Source organism: Leptonotus elevatus, chromosome 9 (assembly GCF_054856555.1).
Source record: "Leptonotus elevatus isolate MCC_2025b chromosome 9, RoL_Lele_1.0, whole genome shotgun sequence".
NCBI classification, from domain to species: Eukaryota; Metazoa; Chordata; class Actinopteri; order Syngnathiformes; family Syngnathidae; genus Leptonotus; species Leptonotus elevatus.
Window position 1 is genome coordinate 22,332,948 of NC_141247.1, and position 22,982 is coordinate 22,355,929.

The 22,982-nt window shown below is 40.4% G+C and overlaps 1 protein-coding gene across 9 annotated transcripts in view; it reads right to left on the reverse strand.

Annotated features, from left to right (window-relative positions):
- The window catches only part of LOC147168827 (LIM and calponin homology domains-containing protein 1-like), a 47,034-nt gene that overhangs the window by 22,853 nt on the left and 1,199 nt on the right, over positions 1-22,982 (reverse strand). For 6 of the 9 annotated variants that reach the window (XM_086084386.1, XM_086084387.1, XM_086084388.1 and 3 more), the window contains exons 2-4: positions 8,754-8,827; positions 7,959-8,028; positions 2,734-2,840 (exon numbers count right to left, since the gene is read on the reverse strand). In XM_086084386.1, coding sequence (XP_085940512.1) covers positions 2,734-2,840; positions 7,959-8,028; positions 8,754-8,827 — 251 coding nt within the window. Of the gene's footprint in view, positions 1-2,733; positions 2,841-3,471; positions 3,677-7,958; positions 8,029-8,753; positions 8,828-8,902; positions 8,981-22,982 lie in introns of those variants that run through there. The other 3 variants (XM_086084393.1, XM_086084391.1, XM_086084392.1) reach the window with 3 other exon arrangements.

Below are 22,982 nucleotides of genomic sequence, written 5' to 3' on the forward strand. Positions count from 1 at the left end.
GTATTTGTATGGTATTGTAGGAAAAGTATGGCAAAGAAGTGATCAAGAAAATGTAAACATCTTCCGGTTTCCTCTCAGTTTTGTCAAGTATCTTTAGTAGGTGAGTAGTTTTGCTGTAACTTCTGCTCACACTCAATGCTGCATATTGTCTGTCCAGTTAATAAAGGTTTTTGACATGAATTCTATTGGGCACATTTGTTTAGAAATTAGAATTCAGACAGGGTGTGGAAAAGATCGCGTTCCAATTTTCAAGCTCCACTGTAGACTTGTATTTCGGACAAAATTGTGCTTGATGGGGATAGATTAAAAAGAGGAAACTGTCACTTATCGCAAAAATCTATTTTGCCACAGTGGCCCGACATCTGCGTGTCCTTGCGTCTTCCTGGTCAAAAACGGTTTCCCCGGCCAGTAAACATGCATCCGAAAAGTCTTCCTGTCATGACACCTTTTACATAACCAGTGGAAACAGACCCATGACAATGACATCGAGGTCCCATTTTTAAGTTGGTTGGTTGAGAAGGTGAGGTTGTGAACAGCATTATCGACACTCCCTGCAGCTTATCGCTGCTTATCAGCTGATTGTATTTATTTTGCCTTCCTACAATCAAACAGGCAGGACAATGCGTGGCAGAAAAGATAAGACAGCTACTACTTCCATGTGGAAATAACTCTATAACTCTTTTACTGCCAAGCGTTATCCAAAAAACAAACCGCATCAGTGCCAGCCGATTTCGAGCATTTTTACTCATCTTTCCTTATTCCGTTCTTTAGTAATCACCATTTGAAAATAGTTCATTAGAGTGACATCAAGCGAAAATGGAAAACAAGCTTTTTGTGAAAAGATACATTTTCTGCACAAGTGACTAATATTTATTGTTTAGTGACGCTCTGTGAATTACATTTAATGTGACAAACGCTTTGATCATTCACGTCATCCTTGAAAACATTCTATTTCCTAAGACCCGCCATGTTTTCATGTAATTTGATACCCGGAAGCCCATTGAAGAGAGATACAATGCCGCCATCTGCTGGCCATAGTTAGTTGGTGTTTTGGGATTTTCCCACCCCATTCACAAACCAGCGCTGCACAAGACGTTGCACTGCCCATTGAGAAGAAAAAAAAAATGTAGTTGACGTCAATTGACGTTATTGGTGGTATTCAGTGAGCGTGTCCTTAACGTAAATTAACGTTTTTGGCGGTAAAAGCGTTAAAAGGGAAGTAAAGCTTTAGATTAGTTGATGACATTTTAGCAAGCTTGTGTTCAAGTGTGCTCACGGGAGGGTGTGGCCATGTTCAGACTTAGCCAATCACAAAGCTTACACACTGTTAAGTGCCTCTAATTATGGTGACAATTAAATGGAGGACACCACAATTACAATTAAAATTGAAATCTGAGGTGTTTAAAAAAAAAAGATGGTTGCCTATAGAGAGATACATTTCTCACTGACTGGTCCCCCGTATTGAATTGTCGGATTCCCCCCACACCCGTTTTCACTCAGGAACCCATTTAGTTTTCACTCATCAATGTCATTTTGTTTTTGTTTTGTGGTTTTGTATGCATATATATATAGTTAACTTCTGATGTGATGTGAAGGAATGTTCTGTTCTGTATATTGCAATGTTTGATTAAAAATTATAAATAAAATACAGTTCAAAACAAATAAAGTTCCTCTAATTAACCTAAAAAAAACACACACCATATGTTCTAGTAAGCTTTTCCTGACATTTGCTTTCTAGCTGAAGCCTAAATGTTTTATGCTAATACTAACATTTTTATAATTCCCTTCCTTTTGACTAAGGCCCCAGTTCCAGCAAAAAAAAAAAAAAAACAGCCGCAAAGCATGACTGGGCCCCCCAACATGATTCACTGACAATTAAGAGTACATTTTCTATATGTACCCTTAACGGATCTGCCAACACCCAGTATAATCCTAACAAATTTAAACCAGGTGCGAAAAAAGCTCCAAGACTGAAAACAACACCGTCAGTGTTTGTTTTGTCAACGCGCCAGAACACTCTTGTTAACTTGATCAGGACAAAACGGGTGACATGTTGACCGAAGAATTCCTCGTCCTGACAGAACAAGTCAGGCTGCTCTTATAAACACTCAACATTGCACTGTTGTGTCAGGACGTCTTTGCGGAATGACACCTTGTTAGCGATGACAGCACACACACACATATAGCACTTAAAAGAACTACAAACACACACTTTTTTTGTCACCGGGCAACGCAGTAGCGCTCACGGCGCGTGCCGACTGAAACTGCGTGTGACAGATGCACAATCTTCCATTGACTCGTATTGAGCCATCCAACTGACTGATTGCCAGGAGGAAACGGAACATCGCTGGCAGACAGATGGATGAAGACGCTATCACTAATTGAAACAATTCAAGATAACGCTGTCAGAGACGTATTAATTCAGCAACACTGTAAACTCTTGCCATTTAAAAACTCGTTTTACATTACTCTTGCAAAATCATCTTTCCCCATTGAAATGAATGGAAATGGCAATAACCCATTCCGGCCTCCCATACACAAGCAAATAAATACATCAATAAATAATATGTTTTTTTTTTTTTAAATCAGAAATAAAGCATTTCAAAATTATATTATTAACAAAAAAAAATTCTGCAATAATATAATTTCAAAGACTATAAAGAATTAAACAATTGGTGCATTATGATTTTTTTTTTCATGCGAGTGAAATAGTGAGCAAAGTGTCCGACTTACTTGGCAGCGGGGCGTGTAGACGTGTCCTGAAGGTCTCCGGGCTCGAAAAGCTGGGATCCCTTCAGTCCCAACTCCTCACACCCACGCAGAAACACACTCAGGTTGTCCTGTGTGTGGACAGCACATGTTCAATCAAGAGTTAGCCGCTGAGAACATTTGTACTCTGTTGCTAACCAAAACAGCAGCACACAGAGTAAACCGTTAGCGTAATGCTAATAAAATTGCAAAAAGAGGGGCTTGTGACGTTACAACCTTTTAGACAGATGACATGACATAATTATCTGCAAAGAACAACTAATACTACTGTGGTTTACTGAGGTGAGCCCATCTCCATGTGCAGGGTCTCCATAAAATCTTAACCAGATTCGTTATGCTTTACATCATAGAGTGCTATTTTTTTTTATATTTAAAAAACACATCACAAACTTTAGTGGGTATTTTTGGGAAGCGGGAACGGCTTACAAAATATGTTAAATAATTGAACACAAGCAAACATGCTCTCCACTTGAACTGTATTGATAAATAAATAAAGTTAAAAACAAATAAAGTGCCTCAAATTAACCTAAAAAAACCACAAAAAAAACTTGATATGAATTAAACCCAAAAGACGCCTCCTGCTTGTCTACATTTGAGTGCACAACTCCCCCCAGGCACTTTTAAAGAAATACTGTATGTATAAAATGGTAACTCAGTATTGGTAAACATATGCAAAGAAAGTCTGAAATGAAGTAAACTAACATGAAAATCCGAAATACCAGCTTGACGGAGACTTGACTGCGGCAGGTTTTCCTATCGCACAACTTCAAATCTGTCATCAAACGGTTGCATCTCCTCTCCACAATCGCTTCTTCGCTACCTTTCATGCACTGCTGTCTCTACCCTCGGCATTCTCTGACAAAAATCTGTGCGGGATGCAACCTGAGCCGAGCTCTCGCTCCTTTTTCCCAGGTTCTCTCGCTCGCTTTGTTTTCCTGCTTTCTGTCATTCAATTTCTCTCTCTCTTTCTCGCTCGCTCCCTCCCTCCCACCCTCCATCTCAGGGTGTCACCGTTTCCTCTCCACCCTGATTTCTCCCAGACCGAAACACAAATACAATGGCCTTATAATCATAAGTCCAGAGTCAATTCTACAGTGGAAGATTGATGAAAATGGGCTTTTACAAGTCAAGTTATCTTGTGAGGAGATAAAACACATTCACACACACATAGGAGAACATTCTCACGGCTTTTTTTTTTTTTTTTTTTTGAGTAAAGAAAATAACCTGACCCATGGCTTCCTGTGTTTTGGGGACAGTGTTGTCTCCGCTCCGGTGAGGCGGCACTACCCGCATAAACTGTCACTCGACCACAACCTGACACAAATACTTCAGTAAGCTTTTGATAGCGCCCTTGAAGTTATGCTTAAGTTTTTCTTACGAAGTTTTAATTTGAATGAAACAGCCGCCGTGTGTCTTTTCCAGGCGCATTATAAGAGAAAATGGTATTTTTGAACTTCACTCAAACTTGGAATTATGAATTAAATAAATTGAGACCTAATGATATGGAACAAACTATTCGTCTTTGGCATGCATGCCAAAGGACAGTTGAAAATTTAAGAAAAAAAATATAGTAAAATGAGAAAATTATTACTTCAAAAAAGCAAAATTATCTACCAAAAGAACATTCTACTTAAATTTACCTATAAGATTTTTAAAAAATAAGAGAATACTAGGCCCATATCACAGCGGTCTTGAAATTTTTATTTTTTAGACTAAAAACAAGCAATATTGACTTTTTTCAAGCTGTAATTATATAAAACTATTTTCTTAAAATACATAAGTATTTATTTACGTTTGGCCAACTTGGCCTGAGTGCCAAGCAAGGAGGTAACAGGTCCCATTTTTATTGTATTGAGCTGAAAAATGAAGATGAAAAATGAGCGTAGTAAATATAACGAAACAAACCACTTATAAGCTATATTGCACTTTTGTCCGTTTTCAGACTTGCATTTTTCCATTTGTCTTATCACTAGATTCTGCAAAATCTTAAAAAAAAAAGAGGAAATTCAACTTGTGAAACCCCATTTCAGGGCCTTTGATGTTGGGAAATGTTTCTTTTAAGCCTCACAGTACTTAAAAACTGGCTGTTAACACTCAATGCTACTCAATGCTACGGAAAAGGAAGTACTTGTACTTTTTAGCATCATAACATGTTCTATTTTGTACATTTTTAGTTTCTATGGCATTTAGGCACTTATGTTTGACCACTGGAAGGAGTCCCTGCACCCAATGAGAATTCATCTCATGATGGCAACAGTTTTTAGTACGGAACAAACAGATTAGTAAAGAGTAAAATACAGATGGAGGAAATGACGTATGACTGATTCATTTAGAAACTCTCGCCACAGAACAAAGTGCGGCAGTCAAGAGCCCGTTCCCCGCCAAGTTTTCCTGAACACGCTGGCCTTCTTCATGACACCCGACTTGAAAACATGCGCTTCTGTGCGTGTACCCAGACGCCACCGCAGATTTGCAGGCCACTGCCGCGGCTCTACAGGAAACCGGGTGTCGACCGCAAAACCCGTGATTGACAGCTGAGAGTGTTTGGAGTAAGGTAAGGGTTGCAGAGTGTGAAGGGTTACGCACACATTCGTCTCTCAAGTCGTACTGTGTGTGCGAGTTACATGAACGTGAGGCAGCGAGTCACTGACACAGGTCAAATTGTGCTTTGGCTTTTTTTCGCCACAACTAATGCTGTATTCACCGCATTTTTGCTTTGCTGAATTGAACTTTTTTTCTTAACATTATCGTTATTTGAATAATCATCACAGCACTAATATTCTGGTTCGGATGCCTCCTGGGCGCCTCCCTGGGGAGGTGTTCCGGGCATGTCCTACCGGCAGGAGGCCCCGGGGACGACCCAGGACACGCTGGAGAGACTACGTCTCACGGCTGGCCTGGGAACGCCTTGGGATCCCATCGGAGGAGCTGGCTGAAGTGGCTAGGGAGAGGGAAGTCTGGGCTTCCCTGCTAAAGCTGCTGCCCCCGCGACCCGACCCCGGATAAGCGGAATTGAAGACGGACGGACGGGCACTAATATTTACAGTTTAAAACATTATCATAGGCATTAAAAATATATATATATTCCAGGTGGCATGAATTATAATCTTTTCACTATTCAGAGCTCGGCCCCTAACCTTTACTGTATTATATTTTTGCAAGACTTCTGACGGTAGTGGATGTTCACGTTGGATGTGTGCTCCTCTTTGCTCTCCTTTACATCGGAATCATTTGTAGGTTTTCCCAAAAGCAGGAAAAATAACACCACGGGCTGGTAAGTTTAAAAGCGGGCAACAAGGAGACCCGTTGACGGCGGCCGAGCTGCCAAGAGCGCTGAGGTAGCTGCTCGCTCTAATTAGAAAAACTCCTCAGAGGCTCCTTTTGCCATTAGTCCTAAACAGGAAGAGGAAGGGGGGAGTTGCCTCTGTTTTATTATGAAGGGGCCTGATAACAGCAGACCTCTTGTTTGTTTTGTTTCTCACCTCGCTAATTGCGGCCCCGGCCAGTGAAAAAAACATGCAAAGCTGCGGGAAGTTAGGAATGACGATGCATTTGAAAGGGTTAGATTATTAATTGACATGGGGTTATATTTATATTCGCATGTAAACATGCTGTATTCATTAGTTATGATCCCGGTTGAGCCATCAGCTATACAATAAATGCCACTCGACATAAAGCTGGCATCTTCCCACCCTTTTTTTCTATGTCGCTGTGAAGTTGAACACTTTACTCATTTCAACCTTCATGTTGTGTTTGGAAGCAACTGTCACAAGTCAGACAACCACTGATTGTCTGTGATTGCATCACATTCGGCATATGGGGAAAAGGCAGAACATTTAAAACTTGACAGGAAGTGACCCGTTGCCAATAACTTGATGATGGAATCTATACAGAAAATGTCAAAAATGGAGGCACAACGACAAAACAAAACTAAAGTATGCTGACTGGCAGTGCATTCCGTGCTTAACAAGCGTTGGCTAGCGTACCGTACATGTTACCAAGATTGAGTGCAACAGCATAATTACTTGTTATTGTTGTGGTGTAGAAAAACGCCTGCAGGGAATGAGGCCGGGTGTTTACCAGACACTCATAAAAAAATTAAAAAATAAAGCGGGGAAGGCGCATTGGCAGCCATTAGTGACGCTGCCAGATAAGACACTTCAGCCCAACCAAGATTTGTTTGTCTATTGCATTATGCACTAATCCAAATAACCAGTGTCTCCTTGTCACTTTTTTTTTTTTATAAACGCAAGACTATATAATAATATATTCCAGAATGGAATTCTGAATCTAAAAAAATGTTGGTGCATAGGAAGGACTGATGATGAACTAGTGTTAATTTTGTCAACGAAAACTACAAAATAATTTCGTCAACACACATTTTTCACCAGACTAAAACTGGACTAGACTAGAAGACTAAATCCCTCATTTGTAAACAATCACTGGGACTAAATCAGAATGGATTTCTGTCGACTGATGAAGACAAGACGAAAATGTACTTCACTTAAACTAAAATCTATGGACATTGTAGTTCATGAACAAAAACGAGACGAAAATTATATGATTTTGTAAAAACCTTGTCTCTGCTAATCTGTCATGTGACACCCCCCTATTCCAATCTGTAACTAGCAAGTGCAACATGCAAAAACACATGGGACAGACAGAAGGTGGATTCACTGTGAACGGTTAAAAATTTTTTTTTACATTATAGTTATAATGTAACATTAATCTAACGGATATAATGTTGCAACAATAATGTTAATCTGGCCGCTAACTAATGATAGCAAATTTACTAGCTCATAGCATGGAGCCATAGTGGTCACTTGTTGAGATACTGTAATTGTGTTCATCAAAAAGATGAGAAATGTTTATGTGAAATAGTTTTAGATCTGAAATGGTCAACATAACCTGCTGACAAAACATGGCAAATTAAATGAGTGTCCTGACTAAAGCTAGAATAAAACGTTGACAGTTTTTGTTGACTAAACCTCGACAAATAAAATGTTTTCTCTGACTAAAATAAAGACCTAAAATGCTAGATTTATAGTTGGCTAAAAATGGACTGAATAAAAAACGGGATGAGGTTGACTAACTATGTTGAAAACTAACAAGCGTGATTGAACCTGGACTAAAACTGAGACTAAATTTAAAAATGGCTGATAAAATGAACACTCGGATGAATGGCTTACCAGACCAGCAATGGGTGTTGGAAGTCTGTTGATTTTCTTCACCAAGCCGGGTTTAATAGAGCTCAGCAACCTGATGGAGACAAGCTCAATTAATACATGAATATATTTTCTCAAGCATTTACAGGATTTAAGCTCTTTTTTGTGACTTTTGTCGACTGAGATGAACGATGGTGTACTCTTAACGTTTTGGGTCCAGACATTTCTACAAAATGACACTTACGTAACTGCAAATGATTTGACGGACTCCGAGTCGATGGCTCGGGGACCCCAGTTTGAGAACCTCCGCTCTGTGGGCCTAATGTTTCTCGTATGCGTTTTCATCAGGAGGAAGCGCTGGAATGAATTGTGTCCCGCGGAGGAAACACCCACCCACGGATACCCTTGAGCCATTTGATATCGCCCGGCATTCCGGCAAAGTTATTTAGTGATGAAAAGATGTCATTTTCCCATTCGGAAAATCCTCTTTTTCCCACCGCATAACTCGTACAACTTCAATGGCAGGAAAGCCCGGCTCTGGTTCGCTCTCCCAGAAACAGCTTTCAGCGGGCAGAGCAGAGGATTGTTGTGTGCCGTACCAAGTGGAGGTGTATTGTAGCAACAATGTGGGATACTGTGGCACTCTTTGTGGCAGGAACTGCTTGATGATGCCGTTTAAAAGTCATATAAAGCTGGGCTACGTGGCCAGCGGGAAATGGACCGCTAAGAGTCAACCGATCCCAAACATGCTAAAGCACAAGAACTCATGCACATGGAACAACCAAAGAAACAAAAAAATCGAAATAAAGCCCCACTTACTCGCACAGCAGTATTCCATTCTCCAATCCTCCCCTGAAATTCTTGTCACCGAAGCATCTTCTCCCCGTCACCGCCTACGAAGGAAAACATCCGTGAGTCCACTCATTCCGCAAGTATATGAGGTTATAAATTGAGAAAAATATGACAACTTTAATTTCCGGCCTTTTGAAGTCTCGTATTCCGGGAATGGCGTTGCATAAAAGCGGCGCGCAGGCCAATACGTCAAGTCCATCGCTGGTAAACGGCGCTAAACGCTAACAAGCTTGGCGTAAGCTGCAATCATCCTGAGCAAATGGCCATGGCGAGCTAATGTGTTGTGACAGGGGATTTATAAAAGGAGGGGGGAGCTGCCTGTTGGCATGCGTTTGTACTATATTCTCACAATCTGTTGACAAATAAAGCAAGTCTTTTGATTTTTTGCTGTGGCTTTTGTGAGACTTTTGAAATCTCTTCATGGTGGTTTGTTGTCAGGTGAGCCGCGCAGGCCGCTGAGAGGAATGTGCGTGCTTTGCTTGTTTTCACTGGAATGTCACTTGCATTGTTTCGCCAACAAATAGTTGTGGAACATTCTCTGCCTGACTTCCCTTTTAATTTCCTTCAAAAGGAACGCTAACGTGCTGAATTAAAACACAATGTGGTCAAAAAGTTGCCCAGTTTTGGAGTTCAAGCAATATTTTCAGAGCACACAAATAATAACCTTAATTCTAATGGTTGTTTCATGAAATCACACTAATTTATTCCCAAAAGTATATTCTGAAGCATTTCTATTTGCTGCACTACTTTTTTTTATTTTGGTCAAATAATTTTCAATAATCTGCTCAGAACATTCAGAATCAGCAGTGCTGGCCCATGTGAATTAAACTAAGCAATGGGGGAAAAAAAGTTTTTTTACACAATCAAATTTTAAATTTGCCTCACAGGTCAGTTTTTTCGGCCTCTGATTGGTCGGTCAGAGCACAACTTTTACAGCCAAATCCGACTAGCAAAACACGTCTGTCACAATATGCAGTCATTGATGCATCTAAAAATCAGCATCTCTATTATCGTAATTTGTGAAAAAGGGGATGAAGTCGGGTAACTCTATAAAGTCACATTCCTGCAGTAGTAAAGTCAGAATTATAGTCAATATTTGAATGAAATCCCATTTAGGCCATTAATATAAAACTGATTCCAATGAAAAACGTGAAGTCTTTCTGTAACTGAGCCGGGCCTTCTTGTGACGCGCGACCACGTATTCCTTCAGCCTATTTTCAGCTCGCTCATTGCTTTTACAACCTCGAAACTTCATGTCGGAATCATTGCAAACTGAGGACTCATACTTCAAAATGCTTGAATACCGAATGAATAACTCGCCTTTTAAACACATATAAAATGATGGAAGTTGACAAATTTGAAGAGGCCTTTAAAGGGATAAAAAGGATTCCTCTCACGTCAAATCACGCCTGGTAAAGAATCACAAGCCACAAAATAATCTCCTGTTTCGAAAAAAAAACAGCATCCAAATGAAAACAAGAGACTGATTAAACTTGCGGCCCCGGAGGCCTGGAGTCGGAAAAATCCACCTGTCCCAAATTGACAAGCAATGAGTCAAGGTATGAAAGCAGGAGGGTTGCCGGGGGGTTGCCGGGGGGTTGCCGGGGCTCGGTAACGTACCACTCGTTTGGAGCCCAGAGGCGACAAGACGCTTGAGAGACTCATTTCAAAGTTGACAGCTGGTCGCCGAGGACCGAGTACACAAACAAAAAGACTTGCGCCGCCAAGCCACGTGGCTGGCTTGTGTAGTTAAGACGCATTCTTCTTTTACAGGATGTCGTCTCCGGCGGGTTATGTCATTGTCAAGTTCAAAAACGCATGTGAGCGCGTCTCGCGGCTTCGCCGGGCCAATAATCTCGTTAATACAATTTGGCAAGAGAGCTTAATCCGCAAATGCCTTTGGTTTCCGATTAGCGGGACGAAAACAACAATAGGCCAACAAGCCCCTTCAGCAAACATAAATATATTGTGTCGTATTGTGTGTACTGCGCGGTACCAGTGCGGTTCTGAAACTTCACACGATGATGAGCGAGCTCTGGCACAGGGGGGGGTCTCGTCAGCAGGTTCAACCTCAGGTCAGCGGCGGTATCTGCTGACAATACGTCAATGCGGATCTTTTCATTAGCCGTCTCACCACAGGGATCCCCCTATTGTGAATATATGAATTGTTGCTTCTGCGCCTGGAGCGCTGGCATGCAGGGATGGCGGACCGAGCGGCGAGGGCAGCAAATGCGCCGGGCTTATTAGCACTACCAGCCACATGCAGGTTAAAGATATACAAATGTTTTGTTCGGCTTGAGGTCAGGTTCACATACTGCAAGGATATTTTCAAAACTGTATCTTCCTACTTCTGGTGTCAAAAAGGATCTAGATTGCACCCACAAACAGGCTTTAAAAAATGATCTCGGTGTAAATTGGATAAGCAAAAGGCCGTCATCCTGTTCAGTTTTTCATGGGACTCATTTGGGCAAAATCGCTAGTCGGGCAAAGCGAGAGCTCTAGAATTTGCTCAAAATGGCCGCTTCAAAAGAAATGGCCCGATTGCTGTTCATAGTGTTCAGTTTCAGGCTTTTTTTGTCATCCTTTTATGAAAGATTGACTTTTATGGTAGAGATGAGAATTTTATATCCATCCATCCCATCCATCCATTTTCTGTACCGCTTGTCCTCACAAGGGTCGCGGGGGTTGCTGGAGCCTATCCCAGCTGGCTTCAGGCAGTAGGCGGGGTACACCCTGAACTGGTTGCCAGCCAATCGCAGGGCACACAGAGACGAACAACCATACTCACAATCACACCTACGGACAATTTGGAGTGTCCAATTCACCTGCCATGCATGTTTTTGGAATGTGGGAGGAAACCGGAGTACCCGGAGAAAACCCACGCAAGCACGGGGAGAACATGCAAACTCCACCCAGGAAGGCCGAAGCCTGGACTTGATCTCACAACCTTTGAGAATTTTATATCGATTGGCGAAATTGTTATTGCTATCGGGGCCCGACTATTTCTTAGTTTTGAGGGACGTGACTCGAGAAGTTATTTTCATGGCAAACCTTTGGGAAGACATGTCGATGCCCTCAAAAAGGCAATTCCTTCCCTTCCTCTGTCTCGAGACAGCCATTTTAAGAGGGCCCCTAACGATCATTTAAATATATTAAATAGCGTCACGTTCCCCTCGGGGAAAAAAAAAATGACCTTATCATAGGCCTGGAAAACAGGATAGCTTGCATCTCATCTTTAACCAATTCTTGAATCCCAGAATTTTTTTTTTTTAATGAGCATAATGTCAGCGTCAGTCAAGCCCGCATGCCAGGTCGCAATCCTCCAAATCAGCACAATCAGTTGCAGATCCACCCATCATGCTAAACTAATCTGGAAGCAGGTTCCAACAGACTTTTCCGCATATAATAAGAGAGAAGCCTGAATTTCACACATGGTATTTCTGGCAGGTGTTTTGGAGGGAAGTCTTAAATCACAGGATTTTGGCAGAGCCAAAAAAACAACAAAAGACTTACAAAACATGAATCATCTCTGGTAATAGTAGATAAGACGCTTAGGCTGCAGAATCATTATTGAGCTGCAAAAAAAGTCTAGTGATCCCAGACTTGAACCGCTGCCTCGGACTCCTGCGTGAAAGGTATCAATACGGAGTGGCGTAGTGGTGGCGGTGTCAAAGGGGTAGCGAAAAGCCAGGACTGGTGTGTCACGTTCAATCGAGACCTAGCAGCATTTAAAATAAAGACTTTTAGATTGCGGTTTCTAAATCCATAGCTTCGACTAAAAATATCTGACAATATAAAACAGTCTGTTCTTTTTTGTGTGTAATCAAAACAGTTACATTCTCGCAGTGGCGACGTAACCCGAATTTGGAAGCATGTCACAACGCACCCTCGTCTCAACCAAAGACTTTTGGTATCTGCAAACAGATGCCTTTGAATTTGCTCGATAGCATCCTCTGACCACGGCATGGAAACAAACCGCGGTATTCAGTGGCTGCTTTTTCACTGGTTTTCCGAAGAGCTTTGATGCTCAGAATTTCAACACTGGCTCCCTTTTCTATCGCCGCCATCGCCCCCAAGTCTTGATAAGCCCCTCTGATTAAACAAACCAAATTTCCTTCAAAGTGCCCTAACGCTGAGCTAAATGTTAGCATTCCCACCAGCCTCTCCCCTTCTCCACCCGGATTAGATGACGGAACAATGTTTGGGCTGTGGATTAACCCCTCTTCCTGGCCCGACTCGTTCCGCTCACTTCCTCCCCAATTCTCTTACAAGTTCGGCAAGTTTCCGAGGCCAAAAACAGGAAAGGAAACATTTTTTTGGCTTGGCTACAAGCCTTGGTGATTGTTTTGGATTAAGTAGAGGATGGCAACTGGTGCCAAAAATGCCCGAGGAATGGGGATGGATGCAGAATAAGCAGGGGGCGGGGGGGGGGTGTCGGGAAACCCTATTTAAATCCCTGTAAAACCGTCCACCCAATACTACCCTTCAAGGTCCTCTCAGCCTCTTTCTGCAGCACAAATGATGCCTTCCTCAATTTAGCCAGCACAAATCCCCATCCTACTAACCTACATCATTATCTCACTTGCTGCATTTTTTTTCTTTCAGTCAAGAAGAGTGGGGGCCGAAGTACGGAAAATAAAGTCAACTTTATCATATAAACCGTAGGTAAAACTAAGTTAAATGTGAACAAATGTAATTTACAGGTATAGAATATTTTCATAGAAAACATTTTGTTCTATGCATTTTGGACAAAGGTTAAAAGGTCACCCGGTTTAAATTGGTATTCATAAGTGCAGCTGTATGGTTTTTCGCTATCGTGATAACTGGCGGTGGAGGCGAGGGTGTTGCAACGAGGCAATTGGTCAAGTGTTGCCAATCTAGCAAGTTTTCCGACCCCTCTAGTGACAATTAAAAAACAAAATAATAATAATAAGCGACTAGCACCAAAATCAACGGCTTTTCGTGGAGTTGCCTAAATTTTGGGTAGTTTCTGAAACTCCTTCGCTTACGCAATGCCACCATTGCCGAGTTTAACCATATTATTCGACTGCATTTTCAGCAAGAAGCTTCATGTAAAGAAAGCCCAATAAAAGAGAATAGTCTAAAGAAGTAATTTAGACAATAATGCTGCAGCTCTGCTTACCACTTGGCTTTGACATGATAGTGTTTTTAACAGTGTAGATACCCTTGAGTGTCAACTCTTCACCCAAAATAGTAACTAAGTCAATAGCGGACAATTAATGTGTGTGAGTGCTGTTATATAAATGAGGTGATTGTGATCGGCTGGCCGAGAAAAGTCTAAACTAAATATTTACTTGGTTGTTTAAATCCTTTTATAAGTGACCCAACAATGGACTGATTTTAGTCTTCCGTGAAGAAGTATTGACTGCAGACGTGGACGAATATGTCAGCTTCTCACAAATACAGCACAGTTTAAAATTCTGTTGGCCGTCGTCTTTGAACGACTCAGCGCAAAGCTAAGCTAACTAGAAGCATACCACACACACCACATAAGGTGAATAGTGACAGAAAAAAAAGCCTTGCGGGAACAGAAACAAAGAGCGTCCGTGTTGGCGGCAGCTTTTTCAGCTTAGCTTTGTAAGCATAAGGACTTTTTTCCATGAGTCTCTAATATCCTGCTCGCTAACGTTTTCTTGGGAAGATGAGATAAACAACGAGCCGCTGACCACTCCAGTAGCCTCGTTCAGACAGACGGCGAGACCTTGACCTGCTTGCTTCCAGACGAGACATCAGCCATGTTTTGATTGAGAATAGAGCCCCATTAAAGACTCAATTAGTGATTACAGAAAACAATTTGGAAAACATTGGACAAATTAAAAAGTCTCCATGTTGTCAAAAGTAAAGTATTAGGGATAGAGCGATTATTGGCTGGGCCGATATTCAGCATTTTGACCAATATTGGCATCCGCCATTTTGAAGAATCATAGGCCCAAAAATAGATCAATTTAAAAAAGTGTTAACCTCAGGGCACTAATTATTTAAATTTTCAGAGATGCTGCTGCCCTTGCACTTTCTGTTTTTGTTAAAAATTAAAACTAAGATAAGTAACATTTGAATGCAGGACTTCAGATATTTTGAAAAACTTTATTTACTGTAGAAAACAATAGTGAGCTATTTAACTTTTGATTTAACTTTTGAAAACATGAAAGATCATTGAACTTTCTGTTAAATTATTAAAACAAAGATGTCTATTGACTCCAATATTTGACGAAACCTAAAAGTTGTTCAATAAACATATTCTTAAAAATTCAACAACAACAAAATAAGAGCTGGAGTTTGTATTTTTTCAATTTTTGATGCCAACATTTTCCCTTTTAGAAAATGAATATCGGCTCCAAATATCGGTTATCGCCGTCCTTGACTACTAATAATTGGTATCGGTCGTAGAAAAAAAACATATTGGTATCCCAGCAACAGCATAAATACTGAACCCCATCACAGACGTCAACGGTTCGATTCCTCTCGAGTATGCGCCGCGTGTCGTCTAAAAGCAACAAAGAGCCCTGCAAACGCGCCAAGTGATAAGATTGTGTTCTTTGGACTTCACGTTGAGACTCGCTCTCCCCTCTCGTCACCACAAAGATGCGCCGCGCTCGTCGGGGCTGAACTAATCGGGAGCTTCACTGACGTCATGTGTCGACACCGTGGCAGAACGAGGGCTCGTCGTCCTGTTCACGGCGGCACCATTGTGCTTTGAAACACAAACGCGGCTTTGCTCGTGGCCACTTTTCAAACTTTGGGGGAGAGATGTTGGGAACGAGAACAACATATTCTAGTTTGATAAGATTTTTTTTTGGGCTATTCTTTCAAATCAGCAATTCACTCTGTCCACTTTAGGACAAAGTCGTCCCTCTCCTACAAACTACTACAAAGACTTAACGGCGTCGACGAATGATTCGATGAACAAATCTTTTCAACGGTTCTTTCACTTTTTAATGAACCGATTCTAAAGATTCGGTTGACTTAAAAGAACTGTCATGCCCATCACTAGTCACAGCATGGAGGAAACATACAGTCGTTTATTGACACTTTTTCCTGACACTCAGACCATGTGTCATTCCTGGGAATGTGGCCGTCTGTCAGTCCACGTTAATGGTGAGGTCCAATTAAGAGAAGGAAGCTTTACCCCCCCCCCCCCCCCCAATGTACAGAAATTCTTCTTTTGTGCCTCACCCAAGGGGCCTTTAGGATATTAGGAGGAAAGAAACCCAAGCAGTATATAAAGAATACATTTCTTCAGAAGGTTCAGTAAAAGTCAGTGCTTGTTGCTCACACTTTTCCCAAACACCTACAATGGATTATGATATGAACAGTTACGTAAAACTATCCTTCCTGTTGCTAAAACAACAATTTTCACGAAGAGGCAAAAAAAAAAAAAAAAGAAGATTATTTATGAAGCATGTTAAAGGGAAAAGGTAGCATTGATCGTTTCAGGTGAGCTCATTTACACATAATGGCTTATAGGCAGGCAGTTTTTGTGTAAAAAAAACCAACTGAAAAATAAAAACTGTTCTGAGAGCATGTCAACGTATTTTTGCCAAATAGTGAACTGGGACTCGAGGAGGGTTTATTTACTCAACTGCAGATGGAAGGGAGGCCTTTATTTGTACAGATGCATTCTTGGAGCAACATCAAACGCACTACTAGTGGAGTACAACTCATGTAGAAAATGAGGAATATCATGAAGAAAGGAGACTGAAACACAATGGAACAGCTAATAATACTAATGTAGTGCTGTCACCATCGAATATTTTTTTTAATGGATTAATCTACCAATTATTCAATCGATTAATCGACTAACTGGATTCATTTTAGCATTAAAGTGCATTACAAAAGCATTTTTTTTTTTTACCTAGTGATTAACTAGTGATTGGTGTTTATTTCGTACGTAAAAACAGATGTTTGCAAATGCCTTATTTTGATCAAACACAGAAGATAATTCATCTTCTTTCATGAAGGATGACAGATATCCGCAATTACTGTGACTTGGACAATTAAAAAAAAAAAGGCTCCAAACGATTACTCGATTATTAAATAGTTGTTGATTAATTTGATAATCAATTACTCGATTAATTTTGAAAAATGTTGTTCATCTACAAAAAAGGATGAAGAGACTGTTGAAGTTCTGCAAAACGTAACAGAGAATTGCAAATTCTTAATGTAAAATATCACATTGGGATAGAATTTCACCAATGTTGCTCAATTCATGCAACTCGATGGTATCCAAGTGGGCCACGGGCCACCTTGTGGGAGCTGTCAACACGCACACACACACACACACACACCCTGCCCACCCCCCAAAAGAGGGAGGTGCAGCTGGCTAGATTAGTCAGGATTAGACTTTATCCCCTGGCTACTAGCAAAAGGATGGCGATAACAGCGCTCAAGAGGCCCGTGCTTTAAATGTAAGCCATTCCACTCTAGGAATTATTTGACACTCTCAACAGGAGAGAAGTGAGTGAGTGGACAGTGAAAGTCATTCATTAGTCATGATCGGTCTCAGATTAGCATGTAAGTCGTATCACACAGAGAGGAAAAATACACGTCTGTCATGACGTTGTCATCAATGGCGTGGGCAAATTTAACGTGCAGAAAGGGTGGCCCATAACTTTTGGAATTCTGTCTAAAGAGTTCTTCTCTTTAACCCAAAAACATATAAATCCGTTTTTAATACTTTGTCATTTACTCCCCAAAACGTATTTATATGTTGTTGTTTTTTTGTTATCCTAGAGCATGAAGAGGTCGCTTAAAGCAATGGTAGTTATTACAAAAAACGTCCAGAAAGTGGCAGCAGAGTATAAGAGATCAGCCAGGGCCAGGTTGCAACAAGCTCTTTTTCCCAGTGTTTTTTTCCCCAGGTTTGTGAATAATGATAACACTATATTCTAATGCTAATTGCTGCAAAACGGAAACAGATACAAATATACTTTTTTTCCTGATGAAGGAAAATACTGTTTCTTTTGGTAGGTTCCATGTTTTTATAGCAATACAACACAATCTTTTGGCCTTGCAAAATCTGTCAAAATCCAATAAAACAGCCGGGAGCGAAGGGGGTTGCTTCAGTGAAAACGGCTGGGAGTGAATTAGTTCAGCAACGCCACAGCTTCAGTGGCAGTAGCGATAGTACTTCCAAAACTTGGAAACGTAATTCTGAGTCGGCACCTTCCATACAGAACAGCAACTTGGCACAACTGTCTTTGAAAGTGTGAAACGCTTTCAAATTGTTGGGGGATCAACCTTTTTCCGTTCATCACTTCCTCTAATCACCCGCCATCCTTTTTTATGCCGTCTGCCTCCACTATATTGATCGCCCTCGTTCTCAGGCAAAGTGGGTCGCTTTGCGTGACTCCGAAATCACGCTCCCATTTTATTGATAGAGCTTGGTTAGCGTGGTCGAACGGCTCGCAGGCTCAGATTTGTAAACCGAGCAGGTTCCACCTTCACAAGTGAGATTTCCAACTACTTCTGCTTTGGTTAACTCATTCCCTGCCATTGACGGCTATAGACGTCAAAAATTCATTTGAACTATTTTTATTAGTAAAAAAAAATTTCAAAAAGAGTTTGAAAACATTGATTTTTTTTATTGTATTAGAACAGATATAAAAATTGGGATTAATCGTGAGTTAACTAGTGAAGTCATGCGATTAATTACGATTTACAATTTTTTTTAAATAATCTTTTCTTTAAAAAATAAATGAAAAAAATTCCCGTAAATTAGGGGCATCAGGCAATTAAAATTTTTAATCGTAATTAATCGCATGACTCACGATTAATCACAAATTTTACATCTGTTCTAAATGTACAAAAAACATTTTTTTCTAGGTTTTCATACTCGTTACCAAAAATGTTTTTTTTTTAAAAAAAAATAGAAATAGTTCAAATGAATTTTTGACGTCTATAGCCGTCAATGGCAGCGAATGAGTTAATTGTCGAAGCCAACCTTTAGTGATGTCAAGAGCCAATCAATGCCGGATTGATGAGAAATGATTACATCTAAGTTGGCTCTTGCAATTCTTCGTTTTTGAGAGTGAGGACAAAGACTGACGATCCTCCTCCCCCCGTCCAGGGGATGCTTCTAATTGGGTCACACAGGCTGAGTTGGTTTCCTACTTTTCGAGCTGTGACGCTGGGGAGCTGGACTCTTTTGGCTGCCAAGGGAGCTTGTGCAACGCCCACTGGAAGCCACGCTGCCAGTCGTGCAGCAACAGTGTGAGACTATACAGTGAGATGTTGTGCTTTGGGGATGACGTCAGCCGGTAGTCGACTAGATCTGTCAATTATACACTGTTGGCGATATCCGATTCATATCAGATTTTTATCCAGGCCTGATTCCGATACGAGGATATCCAATTCTGGACTTGCTGCTCACAGTAGGGACAATAGCGTCAAAATGTGTTGTACTGTTGTGCCATTAACTCATTCACTGCCATAAATTCATAAAAAAAAAAGAAAAAAAGATTATTAAAAGTTAGGGGCGACAGGCGATTAAAATTTGTAATTGTAATTAATCGCATGGCATCACTAGTTAACTCACGATTAATCACACATTTTATATCTGTTCTAAATGTACTATAAAAAAATTCTAGGTTTTCATACTTTTGTTAAAAAAATGTGAGAAAAAATGTTAAACTAATAGAAATAGTTGAAATGATTTTTTTGACGTCTATAGCCGTCAATGGCAGTGAATGAGTTAAATTTTGGTAATATTCTGTACTTGTAATCCAATGAAGCTTGTTGTAAATTGCAGAAATATGACTTGGATTTGGGGTCTTTTTCCAATAGAAATGTGGACTGAACCGCCCTGCTTTGTGGCTTAAACACCTCATTTCAGTTGTCAACTGTTGCTGGGCAGCCTGAGCGGGGCATTTTTCCACTGGGCTCATCCATGCACAAAATAGCTCACTCATGGAGATACCCGTGATAAAAAAGCACGCCGGCCTGCTACAGTAGGAACCTTGTTCTCATGTGAGGCCCCGGCAGCCGGCAGAGTTCTTTCTCTTGACCCCGACTCACAGCTCCCCCATGGCCACCAATGCTATCCTACAAAAGAGTTTGCTAAGCTGAGCAATTTATCTCATTCACCTCCCAGCTATTTTCACTGAAGCAACCCACTTCGCTCCCGGCTCTTTATGGGACTTTTGACAGATTTTGCAAGGTCCACAGAATATTTTGTTCTATTGCTATAAAAACATGGAACCTACCAAAAGAAAGATTAGTCTCTTAAAAAAAAAGAAGTAAAAAACATATTTGTATCTGTTTCTATTTTGTAGCAATTAGCATTAGAATATAGCTAAGTGTCATCATTATTCACAAACTTGGGAAAAAAACAGAGCTTGTTGAAACATGGCCCTGGCCGATCTCTTACACTCTGTTGCCACCTGCTGGCTGTTTTTTTAAATAATAACTACCATTGCTTTAAGCGACCTCTTCAGGTCAGAGGCTGCGTCAAAGCTTTCTATATTTTCTAGCATTAAAAAAAAAACTTCAAAAATGTATAAATATGTTTTTGGGACCATGGCAATATTTAAAATAGAACGTTTTATAGGTTTTTGGGAACAAATGAGTTAAAGGCGGAAAATTCGTCGCTTTATCAGGCATCTTGAAAGCGGCAATTGATAATCTTGAGGTTCTTGATATTATAGGGAGGGGCTCTTAACATGCTGGAAATGGATCTTCTCGGCAAAAGCTGATTTGTGTCCCGTTAATTATTCCCGTCTCGGAGTAATCAGTTATCTTGTACAATGCTGGCATTCTGTGGCATAGCATGGATTTTGGAAGCGATGAAGGAGACATCCTCAATCTGGCCTAAAAGCTTCTCCTTGTTTGCTTGTAATCAACGTGCATTTTTAGGGAGGAAATGGCGGGATTGTTTCGACACTCAACACATCCATCCGTCATCTCGCGGAAAGGATGACAATGAAGTGGGAGTGGCAATCGTGGAGGGATTCTGGAGTGACAGCAAGTCACACACACACAACTTCCAAGGTAGCCCGGAGGGAAAAGAATATATACGGTGTCGCTTTCCAAGGGATTTTGTGGTCATGGCAGCACATTTGCAGGTCGTTTGCCTCCACATTTTGAAGGAAGCGTGTGACTAGGAAGCAAAATCCAGCAAACTATCAACTTTGGGTGACCCCGTCCCAAAGCTTCAGTTCTGATAAGATCCGTGACAAAGCAGAGAGAAAATAAGCTACTTGGACGGAGCGGAGCGTCTGGCTCCTGAATGAGGAGGCCTGGTTACATTCATCCATCCATCCATTCATTCGTTTACAGTGGCCTGCCTCTGATTCCCCCGAGTGAGCATTAGCAGGTGGCCAAATGATACGAGGCCACTCCTTCCCTGAGGGGGGGAAGAACCACAGAAGAACAACAATGTGATTGCGCTATCAGTTACCACCTATTCAGCTCCGTACCCTGATCCCATTTTGATTGCAGGTCAACAGAAGCCAACAAGCCTACAAAACAACAAAAGATGGAAAAAGGCAGCCCCGGGTGACAACAATATTTTTTCTGTATTTTGTCTAATAGGTTTGTATTTTTTCCTCAACCATTTTATTGTTTAGTAGTTTTGGATTGTGTCCAATATTTGTTATTATTATTTTGTTCAATGTTTTGTATTTTTTGTCTAACACTTGTATTAGGTTTTTTTATAATGTGTATTACTCAGATAATACTTTTACATATATATTTTTTTGTGTTATTTTACAATATTTTGTTTAGTATGAGTGTACTTTTTCTACTAAATATGCCTTTGAGTCTAATAATTTTTATTCAATATTTTCTATTTTTCTAATGTTTGTATTTCTTACAATTTTTTGTGTGTAGTATTTTTTATTTGATATCATTTATTTTACGCCCCAAATTTTTTAATAATCTTTTCTTTTTCTTTTTTAACTGCGTCAGGCGATTACATTTTTTAATTGTAATTAATCACATTACTTCAATAATTAACTCACGGTTAATCACAAATTTTATATCTGTTCTAAATGTTCCCCAAAAATATTTTTTAGGTTTTCATACTCTTATTAACAAAAGTGGAAAAAGTGGAAAACTAATAGAAATAGTTCAAATAAATTTTTGATGTCTTTAGCCATCAATCGCAGTGAATGAGTTATCGTGAGTTAACTAGTGAAGTCATGCGATTAATTACAATTAAAAATATTTAATCGCATTACTTCACTATTTAACTCACGATAACTCATACACTGCCATTGACGGTTAAAGACGTCAAAAATGTATTTGAACTATTTCTATTAGTTTAAAAAAAAAAAATCCACCACGGGCTGCCAGTTTTCCATCCCTGGACTATTCCATTGAATAAATACTCAAGGAATCTTCTGGAATTTTTCAATGCACTCTTCTTTTGTACCACTTTTAACTTTTCCACTTCCATAAGTTAAATAAACCTACAGACACATTTGCTTTAGCAATATTGTGATACTGATAACAGTGATTATTTTTGTTCAATGATCAATGCGGAGATAGGGTGAGGCGGATAAAGGGGGGGTGTCTTCCCCACCTTGGAAAAAAAAAAAGAGGCCTTCAAATCCCTCGTTGTGCCCCCGCTGCATTGACTCAATCACACTAAATGAAGCATTTATCAGATATGCCAGCCATTGTGTCACCTCGCAAAGCTGCGTCTGCATTCCGCCCAACATCAACAACAACAACAAAAAAACTGATAACAAGCCATTCATCAGTTTTCATGCGGTGGACTGACCGAGTGGTCCGACAAGTCAAAAGCGATGAGTTGCTGTCACTGAAATTCTCCCCGGCGGGAAACAAAACGACGCTTGTGCGTTGATTGTTGGGCCGGCCTGGCAATGAGGCAAAAATCCATTCCACACGATGCGCTCATTGTTTCTGCTGGCACACTTTAAATATGGATCATATCTCATTCTATTCTCCTCGCTCATATATACTTCACTCACTTAGACCCAAATTCAGGTCTATTTTTTAATTGGGTCACGGAAGTTTTTTGATTCAAGTTTGTCCAGTGTGTGGTCTTTATCATTAATTTCAATACATTTTTTGTTGATGCAAACTATTATGCAGCATTTCCACCAATTTATTCAATAAATACCTCACTGCTGTAATCATGTCATTTTCGTCACTGTTGGCTAAATATTGCGCTAAAATAAAAATAATATCACTGACGACAACATGCAATATCAA